Raw genomic sequence first — 17,400 nt, forward strand, 5'->3', positions numbered from 1 at the left:
ACATTGATCTGAGTATATTTTGTAGAAGTTAACAAAATTATTCATTGGATTTTAGTACTCTCTGTTTAAGACAAAAAATCCTCTGAGACTGAAATCATCAATATGCTTGATTTTTTTATTGACAACATATTTGTTATGTTTGGTGGACTTGTTTTTCAACAGACAGTCCGCAACCAACAGTGTTCCTCTTTCTGCCTACTTGCTCCTTTTTTTCTGTATGACACAGACTTTATTTAGGAACTTCTCAAGAAGAATGAAAAAAAGCTAGCATTATCCTTTAACTTCACATTCTCCTATAAAGCTAATCTCCTCTCACTGCACTGAATAATTCCAACTTTTGTGACTTTGATGGTTGCATCTATCCCATTGAACTTGAAATAAAGATACCAAAGTTACAGTTAAATCTGCTTCATATCTTAAATCACATCTAGAAATTGACACTGAGGATTAGTTGAGAACTAACCTTTACAATGGAGGAGATGATATCAATTTTCCCATTGTGAACTTCCAATTTCTATGTAGCAACTTTCTAGCAAGACTTGCATATAGTGTTTGTGTCTCCTAATCGAAATGATATTTCAGGGCTTGCGTTTCTTTGTCTCGCCTTGACGGAGTCAAAAAGTGAGACATAGGTATGCTGTTTCCCGCGAAGACGACGATGACGGTGGCAGTGGCGGCGGCGTCAACAATGTATTAGTTTGTGATTAGGTCTAGTTCATGGTGAACCACTAGTGGTAGGTCAATGATATTTGGTATGCAGTTGTATTAGCATTGGCACATCTCATAACCATGGAAATTATTTGGCCCCGCCCCCTCAGTCAAGGTCTATTGACTTTGAAACTTTTGCTTAGTTTTCATGTATTAGTTTGTGATTAGGTCAGTTTAAGGGGAACCGTTAGTGGTAGGTCAATGATAATTGGTATGCAGTTGTATAAGCATTAGCACATCTCATTTCCATGGAGAATATTTGGTCCTTACCCCTCAGTCATGGTGTATTGACTTTGAAACTTTTGCTTAGTTTACATGTATAAGTTTGTGATTAGGTCAGTTTAAGATGAACCACTAATGTTAAGTCAATGATATTCGGTATGCAAATGTATTGGCATTTGCAAGTTTCATTTCCATGGAGATTATATAATCCCACCCCCTTATTATGGTTCATTGACTTTGAAACTTTTACATAGTTAACAAGTTTATGTTTGTGTTTAGGTTTGTTTAAAGCTAAGGGAAAGACTTATGAAAAGTCAATGGTATTTGGTTTGCAGTTGTATTAGCATTGGCACATCTCATTTCCATGGAGATTGTTTAGCCCTGTACCGTCAGTCATGGTTCATTGACTTTGAATATTTGCATAACTTACATGTTAAAGTATTGCTATTTTAATTTCAACATTTGCATTATCAAAATAACAAATAGGCGAGACATATCTCTGTGTTAACAGTTTATTTGATAGAGGGTTGCTGCTTACAAAGAAGCTAAGGTGTCAAGCATTCTTAATAGTAAAGTTGGAGTTTTGTGGAAGCAATGATGATTTGATTGATTATTTTGGAAGATCTATATCACAGATGACCATGAATATGTTCCACTGGTAGTTGCCATAATCCTTTTTCCTTTTCTACAATTGTGACAGCACATATTACAACTTATCACCTGTGGAGCAACAACTTACTCTGCTAGATCATCTGAGTTCACCATGATTTTTGCAGGGTTTGCAAAACCCATGGTGAACTAAAATGATTTACTGCTTTTTATACACTATATACTTAAATATAATTTGAATAATATGTTAATAAATCAATGTCCTTCAGTCCTTCAATTTTATTTGATCAGATATGTATATTTTTTTAAGCTTCTATAATGATTGGATGTAATTATTTCAGGGAAAGTGGTAGTGATGAAGGACATGTTGGTAAAAGAAGAAGAATACTGTCAGTAAGTTCTAGTGATGGTGGGGGTAGAAAATCTGGATCAGATAGGTCAAAGTCACGTAGTCGATCTAGATCTGGTAGTAGGTCAAGGTCAAGATCCAGAAGCAGATCACGTTCAAAGTCTGGAAGTAGATCAAGATCAGGGAGTAGATCTAGATCCAGATCTGGAAGTCGAAAATCAGGTTCTAGGAGTAGATCGAGGTCAAGGTCAAAGTCAAGAAGTAGATCGAGGTCAAAATCTGGAAGCAGATCAAGGTCTAGATCTGGAAGTCGATCAAGATCTAGGTCAAGGTCAAAGAGTATCTCACCTGCACGTTCAGGAAGTGGATCACCTGCTCGTCGTTCAGGTAGTGGATCTCCAGCTCGTTCAGGGAGTGGTTCACCAAGGTCAAGAAGTGTGTCACCAGCTCGATCAGGAAGTGGATCACCAGCAAGGAGTGGTGGTGTGCGCAGTCCTGGACATTCCCCAGGGGAGGATAGTGACTAAAAAAGTCTCAATGGACAAAATTATAAATAAAAGTGTGTTCATGTACATTGTTATATAAATTCATTACATTTATATATGTTGTGTAGTGTGTTATTTTTTCAAGTTTAATCTGTTTTAAAAAGGAGAATCAATTGAGTAACATGCTAGGTAGAATGTCACAGTCCTTTTAATATCAGATACTGAAGTTGGAAGACATATGTAAAATGTTAAATTGAATTGTTTTTATTGCAATGATATGTAAATACATGTAACAAGGTGTACAACATAATGAATACTTTGTATAATACTTTTCTACAAAGTTTATTTACCAACAGAATTGTTTATAATAAAGTTGACAGAATCGTGTAGAGATATATTGAGTTGACAACAAAATGGAATTATAAGAAAAGATCAATTAACAATAGCTGATACAAAACCATATATTTAAATTGATTTGTAAATTACGTATTTGATTTGTTATGTTGATTGAATGTACATGTCAATTACCAATAGATTTGAAGGAAACCTAAAACAAACCATTTTATACAAATTTATTGAACATTCCCAACATAGGTTGATTTGATTAAATCCACATGTCTGGAGAAAAGAGGGTACTATTAAATCCCCATGCCTGGAGAAAAGAGGGTATCAGTGTTAGAATTGGCAGTCCATTCACTTAAATACAATTCTCAACTCCTCTCCAACAATTGAATGGATCTGAATTAATGACATTTCCATTCTATTTCTGTTTAAGAATGACTATCATTTTTTGTGTATTTTAATGATAAATAGATTTTGCCATGAAGTCTTTTTTTCTTAAGGGTTTAGGCAGCTAGCTAGATAAGACGCTTCATTGAAATTTTTATGAATTTTTATTTTCATCTGGTCAATCATTTAATTATAAAAGCTGATGTTAATAATTTAAATTATTTTGAGTAATAAATTTGGTTTAACTAGAGGTTTTCCCACAAAAATGTCCCGATAGTTAAGATGTAGTATTTCCGGCAATTGTGTACATGATGATATGCATTGAAGTTATACTTAAGTCTCAATACTATTTTGGAGACTGTCCAATTATATTCCTTACAATAATGTAGTTGAATCTGACATGTGAATAACTTCTTTATGATATTGATGTTAAATGTAAGATTGTTCAGTGCAAGATGAAATAACTTCCTTTCTAAGATCTTCTGGTTATGGAGCTTTCACTGTAGTTTGCTTGACATTGTCCAAAAGTAATAGATTGTACATATATCATTACATAGAATCATTACATCATAACAAATAAAACCATCTTATTCAGATACTTAGTTCATTGTTTACATGCCAATCAACTAGAATTATCATGGTTTTCTTAAATCTGTATTTTCAGCTGTCTGTTTATGCAAAAATTTCAGGCATAAACAGACAGATGCTTATGGGGTAATCCCTATGAAATTTCATAGATGATAAGTAATGGTGGTCTATTTTGTTTTGCCTGCAATGAAATTTGCTTTTCAAGTGGCAGCATTTTTTTCATGGTTCCTTGGTTAACGTTTTGTATTCCTAGTTCTGTCCTTTTTTCAGATAATATAAGCAATGGGTCAACTATATTTGGTGTGTGGAATGATTGTAAGATGTACATGTCTGTGTTGCAGGTTCATTTGATCTTATAAAAATAAGATGTGGTATGATTGCCTATGAGACAACTTTCCATCAAATTTCAAATGAAGTGGATGTAAGCAATTATATGCAACTATACAGCCTTCAACAATGTGAAAAGCCCATACCGTATAGTCGGCTATGACATGAAAAATATGAAACAATTCAATTGAGAAAACTAACAGCCTAATTTATAACAAAACTATTTATGAAAAGCAAATATGACACATGAACCAACAACAACCACTGAACTACAGGCTCCTGACTTGGGACAGACACAAATAGAATGTTGTGGGGTTAAACAAGTTTGCAGGCGCCCAACTGTCTCCCAAACCAGGGACACTGATGTATCAGCACAACATTTGAACAAACTATTAAAATCAGTTGAAAAGGGCTTAGCTCATTAGATAGATACAAAGCAGAAAGACAAGTAACAAAAACACAAACTGAACATGGCAGGGTATTTATACATTCCCACAACAAAAAAGACACAAAGTACAGATCTGAGAGTACTCACATTTACTGACAGCTTGTCCAAAGCAAATAACAAACAATAAAAAACTCCTTAACAGTCAGAGAAAAACATGACCTTGTGCAATGCCAAGATACAGGTATCTACAGATTGTAGTACCTGAATGTGCATATGTGTATAACAGTAATATTTATATAGTTTTATTTTCGTTGTTCATTGGTCAATGTTCAGTGTGGTTTGGTTTGTTTCTTAGATAATAGGTCAACTTATTTGGTGTACGGAATAATTGTAAGATGTATATGTCCATCTGACCTCGAACTCCATTTTAATGGTCCTTTGGTCAACATTTAGTTTTTGTGGGTAGCAATAGCTATATTTGGTGTTTGGATTGATTGTAAGGTGTGAATGTGTGTCTGGCAGGCTTCATCTGACCTTGACATATACAATGAATTTACAAGGGTCATTGATAATGTTAAGTTGATGTGATACTTGCAGTAAAACTTTTATCTTTTATTATAAAAAGAATCTACATCAATTCAATCATGATCAGTAAAGCATTAGTTATTCATTCAATCAAGATAAGCTATCTGTGTTACAACATAAATAAAAGAAATAGACAAAGGTACAACAAAGGTAAATATAAAGTTTGAAAAAACACCCCCCAAAATGGTCCACCACTATTTAGACATAAAATTGATGTTATAAATTAGTAACATAGATTCAGAGTATGTCTTGTCTGTGACTAATTGCAAACTTTAACAATTGTTGACACCCTGCACTGGGGCGAAAGCACCCGCAAGTCTCATTTCCGTGACTATCGTTGTAGTGAGACTTAAAATTTATGTGACCTTGTGGCCAATTGTACTTCAAAATTGTTTACCTCTGAAAAATCATTATAATTTTGGTCAAACCAGAATGAATTCTAGTTAAGGGTTGTACTTTTTATGGATAAATGTTTAATGTCCTGCGAGTAATTTTCAACCATATTTCAAAAATGTGCTAATGTGATTAGAATATGAGTCCTGCTTTATTCAGAGGGGGTGGGAGGTGGGAGAAAGGGGGGCGGGAGGTGGGAGACAAAAAAAGATTCTAAAAGTGGGAGGTGGGAGATAGGGGGCGGGATGTGGGAGAAGGGGGGCAGGAGGTGGGAGAAGGGTACCCCCTCTATTCAAGGCTGACACACTGAGCTGGTTTACAATAAGCAAGCTTGCAGGGAATGAAGGATTGTAGTTGTGATGTCTATGCACTCATTTTTCACATCAACTAAAACATTGCATTCATTTCTGAATTTTCATTATTTTGCTTCATTGCTTTGTTGCCTATATTTGACTAAAGGTAAAAACCTGAAACTTTAGAATAAGTCAATTTTGTATCACAAATCAGCAATTCTGAGGAAAATTATTCAAATACTGTGGATTCATTTATTTTCGCGGATTGATGAACAATTGTATTTTCTTGGATATTTGATTTCATGGTTTTGCCCAAGTCTGCATACACTCCTATAGAAAATGTGTATGTTATTGAACATTTAAATTAGTAGTTCACCTTTACCCACAAAATCCATAAAAATTGGTATCCCACAAATATTAATGATTATTACATTGGTAGCAATGAATTACATTGATTTCCCAGTCAAATAAAAACCGATAATTTCACATGTGAAATAAACGTGGTTATTTCACTCTCTGACGTCATACAACAATAGGCGTTGTCAAGACGTTGATAACGTCAGATCAAAACAAATTGTGAATGCGTAGAAAAAAGATAAAGTTCCTTACATTTTCTACATTAATTTCATTAAAAAAAGCCATTTGCCAATGTAACTAGAGGCTCTCAAGAGCCTGTGTCGCTCACCTGATTCTACTTTGGTTTTGGAAATCATGTAAAAATAGATTAAAATCATAACAGATACCCTAATAATGAGTGAGGCCAAATTTGGTTTAATATTGGTCCTGTAATTTAATAAAAAATCCTGGTGGCCATCTTGAACAGTAAATCGGCAACAAAGTAGCAACACTTAATCAGCACCTCATAAGAAACATTTATGCCATGTTTTGGTTTCATTCCATTCAGTGCACCTCTAGAAGAAGCATTTGTATGTATTTCCCATAGGTTCTTATGTTAAAGGAAGTCCCCCCCATTGGCGGCCATCATGAATGAAGGATCAGCTTCAAAGTAACAAAACTTAATCAGCACCTCATAAGGAACATTCATGCCATGTTTGGTTTCAATCCATTCAGTATGTGGTTCTCTAAAAGAAGACATTTGTATGTATTGTCCATAGGATCCTTTGTTAAACATTGTCCCCATCTGGCAGCCATCATGGACGAAGGATCAGCTTCAAAGTAACAACACTTGGTCAGCACCTCAAAAGGAACATGCATGCCATGTTTGGTTTCATTCCATTCAATGGTTCTCTAAAAGAAAACATTTGTACGTATTTCTCATAGGGTCATATGTAAAACTAAGTCCTCCGCTGGCGGCCATCTTAGATTATGGATCAGCTTCATAGTAACAACACTTGGTGAGCACCTCATAAGAAACATTCATGCCATGTTTGGTTTCATTCCATTCAGTGGTTCTCTAAAAGAAGACATTTGTATGTATTTCCCATAGGGTCCTATGTTAAACTAAGTCCCCCGCTGGCTGCCATCTTGGATGATGGATCAGCTTCAAAGTAACAACACTTGGTCAGCACCTCATAAGGAACATTCTTGCCATGTTTGGTTTCATTCCATTCAGTGGTTCTCTAAAAGAAGATATTTGTATGTATTTCCCATAGGGTCCTATGTTAAACTAAGTCCCCTGCTGGCAGCCATCTTGGATTATGGATCAGCTTCATAGTAACAACACTTGGTCAGCACCTCATAAGGAACATTCATGCCATGTTTGCTTTTATTCCATTCAGTGGTTCTCTAAAAGAAGATATTTGTATGTATTTCCCATAGGGTCCTATGTTAAACTAAGTCCCCCGCTGGCAGCCATCTTGGATTATGGATCGGCTTCAAAGTAACAACACTCGGTCAGCACCTCATAAGAAACATTCATGCCATGTTTGGTTTCATTCCTTTCAGTGGTTCTCTAAAAGAAGACATTTGTATGCATTTCCCATAGGGTCCTATGTTAAACTAAGTCCCCCGCTGGCGGCCATCTTGGATGATGGATCCGCTACAAAGTAACAACACTCGGTCAGCACCTCATAAGAAACATTCATGCCATGTTTGGTTTTATTCCATTCAGTGGTTCTCTAAAAGAAGACAGTTGTATGTATTTCCCATAGGGTCCCATGTTAAACTAAGTCCCCCGATGGCAGCCATCTTGGATTATGGATCGGCTTCAAAGTAACAACACTCGGTCAGCACCTCATAAGGAACATTCATGCCATGTTTGGTTTCATTCCATTCAGTGGTTCTCTAAAAGAAGACATTTGTATGTATTTCTCATAGGGTCCCATGTTAAACTAAGTCCCCTGCAGGCGGCCATCTTGGATTATGGATCGGCTTTAAAGTAACAACACTCGGTCAGCACCTCATAAGAAACATTCATGCCATGTTTGGTTTCATTCCATTCAGTGGTTCTCTAAAAGAAGACATTTGTATGTATTTCCCATAGGGTCCCATGTTAAACTAAGTCCCCCGCTGGCGGCAATCTTGAGTTATGGATCGACTTCAATGTAACAACACTCGGTCAGCACCTCATAAGGAACATTCATACCATGTTTGGTTTCATTCCATTCAGTGGTTCTCTAAAAGAAGACATTTGTACGTATTTCCCATAGGGTCCTATGTTAAACTAAGTCCCCCGCTGGCGGCCATCTTGGATTATGGATCGGCTTCAAAGTAACAACACTCAGTCAGCACCTCATAAGAAACATTCATGCCATGTTTGGTTTCATTCCATTCAGTGGTTCTCTAAAAGAAGACATTTGTATGCATTTCCCATAGGGTCCTATGTTAAACTAAGTCCCCCGCTGGCGGCCATCTTGGATGATGGATCCGCTACAAAGTAACAACACTTGGTCAGCACCTCATAAGAAACATTCATGCCATGTTTGGTTTCATTCCATTCAGTGGTTCTCTAAAAGAAGACATTTGTATGCATTTCCCATAGGGTCCTATGTTAAACTAAGTCCCCCGCTGGCGGACATCTTGGATGATGGATCCGCTACAAAGTAACAACACTTGGTCAGCACCTCATAAGGAACATTCATGCCATGTTTGGTTTCATTCCATTCAGTGGTTCTCTAAAAAAAGACATTTGTATGCATTTCCCATAGAGTCCTATGTTAAACTAAGTCCCCTGCTGGCGGCCTTCTTGGATGATGGATCCGCTTCAAAGTAACAACACTTGGTCAGCACCTCATAAGAAACATTCATGCCATGTTTGGTTTCATTCCATTCAGTGGTTCTCTAAAAGAAGACATTTGTATGCATTTCCCATAGGGTCCTATGTTAAACTAAGTCCCCCGCTGGCGGCCATCTTGGATGATGGATCAGCTACAAAGTAACAACACTTGGTCAGCACCTCATAAGGAACATTCATGCCATGTTTGGTTTCATTCCATTCAGTGGTTCTCTAAAAGAAGACATTTGTATGCATTTCCCATAGGGTCCTATGTTAAACTAAGTCCCCCGCTGGCGGCCATCTTGGATGATGGATCCGCTACAAGGTAACAACACTTGGTCAGCACCTCATAAGGAACATTCATGCCATGTTTGGTTTCATTCCATTCAGTGGTTCTCTAGAAGAAGTTCAAAATGTAAAAAGTTAACGCCGACGACGGACGACGGGCCAGGTGAGCTAATAAAAAGAATAACTAATCAAAGAATTCAAATATCGAAAAATATTCAACTCGTGACCGAACAACACTGATAATTAACTCATGCGATACACGCATTTTTGAATTAATGTGTTGTTCGGTCACTCGTTGAATATTTTTCTCTATTTGAATTCTTCGATTAGTTATTCTATAAATACACAGTAGTTATATAATTATATTGGTTGTCCTTTCGACATTGAAAATTTTTTCAGAACATTGCAAGTAACACTCCTGCTAGATTTATTCACATAAAGTGCAATAATCCTCTAATTCTGTGGTGAACAATGATCAACTTTGACTGCCCATGTGTAACCATAGCTATCTGTGTTGCAACCTAAATAAAAGAAATGGACAAAGGTACTGCCTTAAATATAAAGTTTAAAAAACACCAAAACTTCCAACACAAAACAAAATAAAAATTCAGAGACAGAAAATGGTGCCCCACTATTTCGACTGAAAATAGATGTTATAAATTGGATAGCTTTGACTGCCCATGCATAACCATAGCTATCTGTATTGCAACCTAAATAAAAGAAATGGACAAAGGTACTGCCATAAATATAAAGTTTAAAAAACACCAAAACTTCCAACACAAAACAAAAAAAAAATTCAGAGACAGAAAATGGTGCCCCACTATTTCGACTGAAAATAGATGTGTTATAAATTGGGAGCAGAAGTAAGTTTGGTATAAGACTCAAACACATTAACTTGATATCTTGCAAGGGGCATTTATACTGGAATATACAAATTAACATCAGAAATCAGCTAAACATATGGAAGCACAGCAAACAAAAGTCTGAACAAGTAAAATTTAAATTGCATTCAAGTCCAAGGGCCATAATTCTGTCAAAAGACAATTGTAACAAAATTCATACTCCATCCCAAACGAATCGAATACAACAAAAACTGGGCCATTATCTGAAAGATTAAGAAAAATAGTAGGAACAACCGACATGTTTCAAAATGACAGAATGATGGAAATGGGTAAAATTACATGCTATGATTTGGGCAGTGTAGGCAGTGGTGTTAAGCACAATCAATCAATCATAAAACAGCCCTTCTAGGTATGTGGAACTGTTAGGTGATACTCACTTATACAATGGTATTCTTTATAAAGGCATCTATTTTTCTTCACAGATTCAATCTAAAAAGAGCTTTTTATTGAGTCCTAATGTTTTAATGAAGTTGGAAATCCTGTTTATCAACAACCTGATAGACTGAGTGACAGAACACAACAGAGATTATTATTTTATTCACCATTTATTGCATGTATAATGAACGAAACATACATCAAACTTAACAAAATATAGAACAAATAAAACACACAACTGTTTTAATGGTCATTAACTTACAGTACTGGATTCTATACACATGAACATATATTTATTGTAGTAGTTCTATACACAAACTGATATACTTTGAATAAAAAAATGTATAGTAGTGTAAGGAGTGGACTTGCAACACGAGATCTACCATTTGTATTGCCAAAAACTTAGTTAATAAATCCCCACAAGATATAGTAGTACATGTTATTGAAGCAGGTATACCTCCCTTTAGTTAAATAGCTGTCAATGAATAATTTCAAATATTGGGGAAAGAAGGTAGTGGGTCTCATTGGGGTCTAAGTGTGATGCGGGATTGGCTGATTTTTTGTAAGCGTGACACGTGAAAGTCACATTATTTTGCGTGAAAACTAGAAAAGAAAACGGGCAGGACATGTGAAATTTCAATCACTATTCATACAATGATAAGCAGGATACAGGATTCTTACAAAACAATAAGCGGGATACGGGATTCTTACAAAACAATAAGCAGGATCCGGGATCAATTGTACTTGCAGGTTTTAATAATTCATATAAGTGTAAAGCTTTATATACTTTCAGGGGCACATAATCCAACACTGATAATTAATGACTAAGAAAGTTCATGAAATAGTTAAACCCTACATGGCGGGAATCAAAAATATAAGGTCTACTGGCTAGTGTCTGCCTAGTTTACCATGCCAAAAATTGGCAAGACCCCTAAAAAAAACTTAACTATAAGTACAATATTGTATTATGTACATTTCTAAATACTTTGGTTGAGCATAAAAGTACTGGCGATAAAGACGTTTATGTAGTTGATACAGTGTTTTTGTGAACAATTTTATCAACATTTTCAGATTCAACTGCACTAAATATTTAAAGTTCTAAAAACAAAAAAAACTGGCAAAAAAATAATTACGTTACAATAAATGCAATAGTATCCCACTTAAGCAAGTCTGTTATTGCAAAGGAAATAAAACATTTCCCCAGTTTGAGTAGCTTTACCTGTGTCGATAAATTTTTGGTCAATGAAGAATTATACAACAGGTATTGTTCTCAGTGGAGTTTATTCAATGGGCCCTTTAAATTTCTCCTAACATATTTTTAATCTGTTCAATATAAACACTGATTTAATCATAAAAAGTTTATTTCTGACAAATTTTTCAACAGTGTTCCTATTGAAATTTGCAGTTTTTTTTGTGTTTGTTTACTCGTAGAATAAATTTAAGAAGGCCTTAATTTAATCATTATCATTTTCTAGTTTTTATTTCTCGAACACACACAAAAAAAAAAAAAAAATACATAAAGACAACATCATATGCAGTTTTGTGAGTTGATTCATGAATTTGCATCTACTTAGAAGATAATCTTTTTCTTCAGGTAAATTATCAATGAGTGATGGATTTTCTCTTAGAAGAAATTCAAAGGTTCCTCAGAGAACAACAGCTATTGTATTTAATCAATGAGACAAGTGAACTTATAAAATTTAAATCGAGAGGTAAACTGCAAATGATTCTGTGGAAAGGTTTATTTCTTTCACAATAAGTAGTTACAAAAACAAATTTAAAGAAGAAACAGATAAATTCTTTGGCACATTAAGATTTTTTTTATGAAATAAATTACCATATTATCAATTGTTTAAATCTATTTTTTAATTTATTCAATATTTAAAATAGTAAGATTTCTCATTTTTTCAAGTACATGTATATCATGATTTTGCAAATTGTTACATCTTGTACACATATGTGTCAGAGGTTAAAAAAGCATTTGAATCTTGAATCTAATAACTTGCTCTGTTTCAACATGGCAGCAATGTTAGATAGTATAAAAATATGATGTTTTGTCAAAAAATGCATAATAATTTTACACAATTCTACTCTCAAATGTTTCACAATAAGTCAATGTAAATGCCCTTAATTCCTTTCTTTGTCTGATTTTGAGACATGCATCAAAGTTGGCTATAACACACAATTTTTTCAACTAGAGATCTATTTTCCAAAAAAAAATAATTTGACAAGTCACAACATTATGTCTATATGTAAATGATAACTGTGAGATGGAAATATCATGATTAATTGTTTTCTATAATTTCATAATTAACAATTCAAATGTGCATGTGTTTATCTTGAACTAATTCTAACTAATGGACTTAATAACAATTCTTAGTATGTTGGTATTAAAGTCCTAGAGAAATCAAGAAAAATCATTTGTCCTTATGAGGCTTATCAACAATGATTTATAGCTTTTTGATGTAAAGCAGTCATTTCTAACAATATTATAAAAATTCCTGTAAGTAATCACAACTGTCATGTATATGTGTATTGAATGGCTGAAAAATAAATTGGCAGTCATATCCATCTAAGGTTCAAGTTGAAGAATGTAATGTAATCCAAACTGTATTTCATGTTGGAGATCTCTGATTCCAATCCAATTTACAACAAGATGACAGCTTTACTGTTAAGATGAGAGAAGTTCAAAGGTTGAGTTTACTTGTAGCAGCAAAGGCATGAAGATTTCCCATCTGACTAAGTCCACTCTGTATATGATTGATATGTATCTCTACATTGTTCTTAAAGGCACTGCAATAGAAAAAATATACATTATTTTTTGAAAAGTTAAATCATATGTGAGTCAGACATACTTTGCGAAATTTTTGTTCAATCTGATAAAACTTTGTTTTTCTTCATTCTCTTGAATCAACATCTGAGGTTTAATTAATACCATAAAACATGAATGATCTGTGCAATAAAATAATTGAAACATAAAGTATTGCATTCATGAGACGCTTTGTCAAATTTTGTAATCCAAATACATATATGTTAAATGCTGAAGAAGGTACTGTAGATTTTTTTTGTCTAACAAATGACAGACAATGGATAAAACAAATTTAATTATTAAACCTGCTACTTTAAAGACAATGGTAGGAACTTTGATAAGCAATTTAAGTTCAATACTCAGATAAAAAAGACAATATATTGAATATACTCACTTAATACTGTTACCATCCAGCTTGCCTTTAATATCAAGTAGTGTGTCTTGCAATGATTTGAATTCAAATGAGTTAAATTCTGTTTCTGAAAATGTCTGAAACAAAAAAAGATACTTACAAAATGCAGTGTGTAAAAATATATTATTTTTTTTCAATACTTTTTCTTTTAAAACTAATGCATGCCTAAGTTGTCTTGTTTTTCTTTCTTCTAAATAACAGAAGCATTATCCTTTAACAGCAAAAGTTTCACTAGGTCAACAGTGATATGATATAAAAAGCAATGACAATAAAATATAAAATGGTGAAGATCTCTTTCCTACAGAGTCAACCATCATCCATTGAGAGCAAGCGTAACTGTGTCTGGTTTGTTTTCTGTAACTGGAGACACCATCTCAACTAATTATTAGCTATATGTTAATTAAATATATTGGTTATCATTGATATGACCTTGGACAGATAAGCAAACAAATATATACCGTAGAAAGGCTTGTATAGTTCGCACTGGTACATAGTCCGCACCCCCTTCTCCCCGCGAAATTTTAGGTAAAAAAACTTTTTGTAACTGTTAGAAAAGGTCTAATGAAACTCCGGTAATTTCAAATCTGTGCGGTCGTTTGCGGCATTTTCTTGGAAAAACCTGTTTTCCATCATCAAACAGAAGCTGAAACTGCTTGTAGATGATTCTAGAACGCTTCATGATTGTTAAAATAAGTTTAATTCACTTAAAAAACAATTTAGAAACTTGTGTATGTTTAAACAGGAAGTTTAAAAAGCATGTGTAAAAGAAGAAATTAACTGGTGAGAGTCGAAATCCCTACATAACAGATATCACTATAATACGACTGAAAGTAAAACAGTTCCATCCTTTTGTAAAACAGTCTTTAATATATCTATCACATTAATGTTTGAAGGGTCTTAAGCTAATACAAACCATATTAGTCAGTATGAAACACCAAAACGGAACGAACAATAACCGATTTCGTTTTGTAGTTTACAAATTCTAAGCTGGTTTACGGTTGTCTTTTTCACTATGTTTGTATCGTTTCAATCGAGCAGATACCAGTTTATTTCAACCAATGCATTGAAAAGAAACGAGAAATTTGTAATGAAAGGTTTAGTTTTTATATTTATCAGTATTAATTTGATATTGAATAGAAATAACTTATTAATATGGATGAGTTAAAATTATTAGTTTGAAAAATGATAAGAGCGCCCTCTACAATAGAAATAACAAAGATGGCGGAACGTAAACAAACCACCTCGACTGCGAAATTGAAATTTTTCTCTTATTTCTTGCTTATTGTACTCTATAGTCCGCACCCCGTCTGGAAGGTCCAATTTTGGAGAATAAAACCGCGGACTATACAAGCCTTTCTACGGTATGTGTTACTTGTAATTTATTTATTGAAGAATCAATGCATTTTCTTTGAAGTTTTGATTTCAATTGAAAAGATGTCAGTTCTTATACAATTTGCATGTAAATTAACCAAAAGTAGATTCAATGAAACTGCAAGAGCAAGATTCCCCACTAAAGTGGTGGTCTGGAGCAATCGGTGCAATAGAGAAAAATGACCTGGACAACTACCTTAGATCACCCACAGTTTTAAGTGAGGATAGCATTTTTCTGTCTCTTTTTCAGCAGTGTTTTGTAGACCACTGTTATTTTGTCCTTTTTCTTTGACTTGATTTTTATTGCCTCTTTTTTTAATACAAGGAAGTTCCTTCTTTCACTGGTGAAATACTAAATATTACATGCAGACTTACTTGTACTTGTAACATGAGAGAGGTGAGACTAGAAATGAGATCGATGACTTTGTGATTCTTTGTCTTTTTACTGTGGAACATATTCTGCAAATAAATGTTAAAAGTATTGTCAATAGCTAAAACACAGATAATACATCACACAATAAGTGTATACCGACAATGGTTCTAACCTTTTTCATTAAAAAGTTGTTATTCATTTTTTTGTCCTCTTATGGAAGCAGTAACCATTAAATGCTGATAATAAAACTAAAATATTAACATCAATAACTATGCTGCAAATTAAAATAAAACAATCAAAAGTATATTTGAGAATTTATGATTAGCACACATGTACTGCGGATTCATATATTTTCTTGGGTACCAATTTTAGCGGATATTTGATTTCGTGCTTTTACCAAAAGTCTACATAAAAGCCTGTAGAAATTTTGAACATATAAATTTGTGGTTCACCTTTACCCATGAAATCCCCCAAAAATTGGTATCCAACAAATAATAATGAATCCAGGGTACTTCAGATAAGCATGGTTCAAACTAGATGTTACATGTTTTGAAAAAGGTAATAGGGTTTTCTTTAAAATATACATATCTTGTTGTGTCAGAGATTATCTACAAACCTGACTGATTCTATCAACCATTTCCTCAGCCTGTTCGTCACATCGTTTTCTGATTTCTGATGGCTGATCAAATGGTGTTAATCCTTGCTCTGGTGCTAACTGAAAGACAATAGCATGTTCACATGAACAAAACATAATTCAAGTTATCAAATTACACCACAGCCACTTCCCCAATATTACATACAATTAATCAGGAATATCCCTTACAAATAAACAGATTTTAAAGCTTATTATGAGACCAGCTGTTCTAATCACCCATACAATTTCTCCTGGAACAGCACATACTACTAAATATAATGGAAGTTTTTTATGACATGTTTTTCTGGAACAAATACTATTACTCTGGGATCTGCTCTAATAACTTTACAGTTTTTTTTTTTTAATAAGAATACTTAATCTGCCCCCTACAATTACTCCTGAAACAGCCCTCACAAATAAACAGAATTGGAGATTGACTTTTCATCTTATGTTTCCATACTTTTGTGTTTCTTGGATTAAAAATATGATGTTAAGAATTGCTACTACATAAACACTACTCTATTGCCTGTCTCTAATTCAGTTTTTTTATTATGTGCATTTGTTTTATACAAGATACTTTTTAATTTACTATAAAAGAAATAGCGCACAATATAGCTAAAATTATCTGTTTTTGTTGAACCATTGTAAGATGTCTATTTGCTAAATTATCAATTCACACATTTATAATAATAGTATTCAGCCTAAAAGTGAAAGAATTTATCTTTAAAAACTTATAATGATAATTGTAAATTTGTGAATGATAGACACCATACATGAGTATCTAAAGTTGAATGTAATGCATTACTTAATCTCACCTCTTGACAGTAGTGTTGCACACCAATCAAGTATTCATTTAATTCTTTATTGACATTGTCCAACTCTAACACTATGTTGGCATATTTCTGTTGGAAGTCCTGAGAAAGAGGCTGCTGGAAAGACTTCTGTTAATTAGATTATAAACAATATGTTTTCATTACCTTTAAATTTTCATCTAGAAATCTTAAAAGAACTACCATAAATTCAGAAATGATTGTGTGCATCTATTATCGTGATTTCCACACGACAGACCAAAATGTGAGAATAGTTATAACAATTACTTGAAAAGTAGCATACAAATATTTGTGTCAGATTTCAGAATGCAAGTTCTTATTATTGAGATATTCATCCAGTTGCATTATTTACATTAATTTCTGAATTTACAGTATTTCTCATATTAAACCATGGTAACTACAGAACTGTCAAATTTCCCAAAATAACATCAAACTGTACTGTCTATTGTATAAATTTCAAAACATTTCAAACAAAAGAAACTGTGGGCTACTGCTCACTGATGATACCCCCGCCCAAATACTTGACGTTAAACAGGAAGTTGTTGAGTGATGAAT

The 17,400-nt window shown here is 33.8% G+C and overlaps 2 protein-coding genes and 1 long non-coding RNA gene across 6 annotated transcripts in view; 1 reads left to right on the forward strand and 2 right to left on the reverse strand.

Moving 5' to 3' along the window:
- The window catches only part of LOC127704969 (RNA polymerase-associated protein CTR9 homolog), a 56,956-nt gene extending 53,258 nt beyond the window's left edge, over positions 1–3,698 (forward strand). The window contains exon 24 of the mRNA XM_052209209.1: positions 1,881–3,698. Within this exon, the coding sequence (XP_052065169.1) occupies positions 1,881–2,415 (535 nt within the window). The 3' untranslated portion in view covers positions 2,416–3,698. The remainder of the gene's footprint in view (positions 1–1,880) is intronic.
- Positions 3,699–6,328: 2,630 nt separating this feature from the next.
- LOC127704987 (uncharacterized) lies at positions 6,329–9,161 on the reverse strand. Of its 2 annotated transcripts, none has more exons than XR_007983597.1 (3): positions 8,866–9,161; positions 8,368–8,699; positions 6,329–8,201 (listed from the first exon to the last, which is right to left on the reverse strand). It is a non-coding gene; the product is annotated as an uncharacterized LOC127704987 (long non-coding RNA). The 2 variants fall into 2 exon arrangements; XR_007983598.1 differs by lacking the exon at positions 8,866–9,161 and having other exon boundaries at positions 6,329–6,873; positions 7,206–8,201; positions 8,368–8,807.
- A 1,399-nt stretch (positions 9,162–10,560) lies between these two features.
- The window catches only part of LOC127704975 (protein lin-9 homolog), a 35,598-nt gene continuing 28,758 nt past the window's right edge, over positions 10,561–17,400 (reverse strand). The window contains exons 11-15 of one of the 3 annotated variants that reach the window (XM_052209220.1): positions 16,831–16,941; positions 15,998–16,096; positions 15,384–15,467; positions 13,620–13,714; positions 10,561–13,209 (exon numbers count right to left, since the gene is read on the reverse strand). In XM_052209220.1, the coding sequence (XP_052065180.1) occupies positions 13,104–13,209; positions 13,620–13,714; positions 15,384–15,467; positions 15,998–16,096; positions 16,831–16,941 (495 nt within the window). In that variant the 3' untranslated portion in view covers positions 10,561–13,103. Of the gene's footprint in view, positions 13,210–13,619; positions 13,715–15,383; positions 15,468–15,997; positions 16,097–16,830; positions 16,957–17,400 lie in introns of all 3 variants that reach the window. The other 2 variants (XM_052209219.1, XM_052209218.1) reach the window with 2 other exon arrangements.

The sequence above is a fragment of the Mytilus californianus genome, unplaced genomic scaffold (genome assembly GCF_021869535.1).
Source record: "Mytilus californianus isolate M0D057914Y unplaced genomic scaffold, xbMytCali1.0.p SCAF_6, whole genome shotgun sequence".
Lineage (NCBI taxonomy): Eukaryota > Metazoa > Mollusca > Bivalvia > Mytilida > Mytilidae > Mytilus > Mytilus californianus.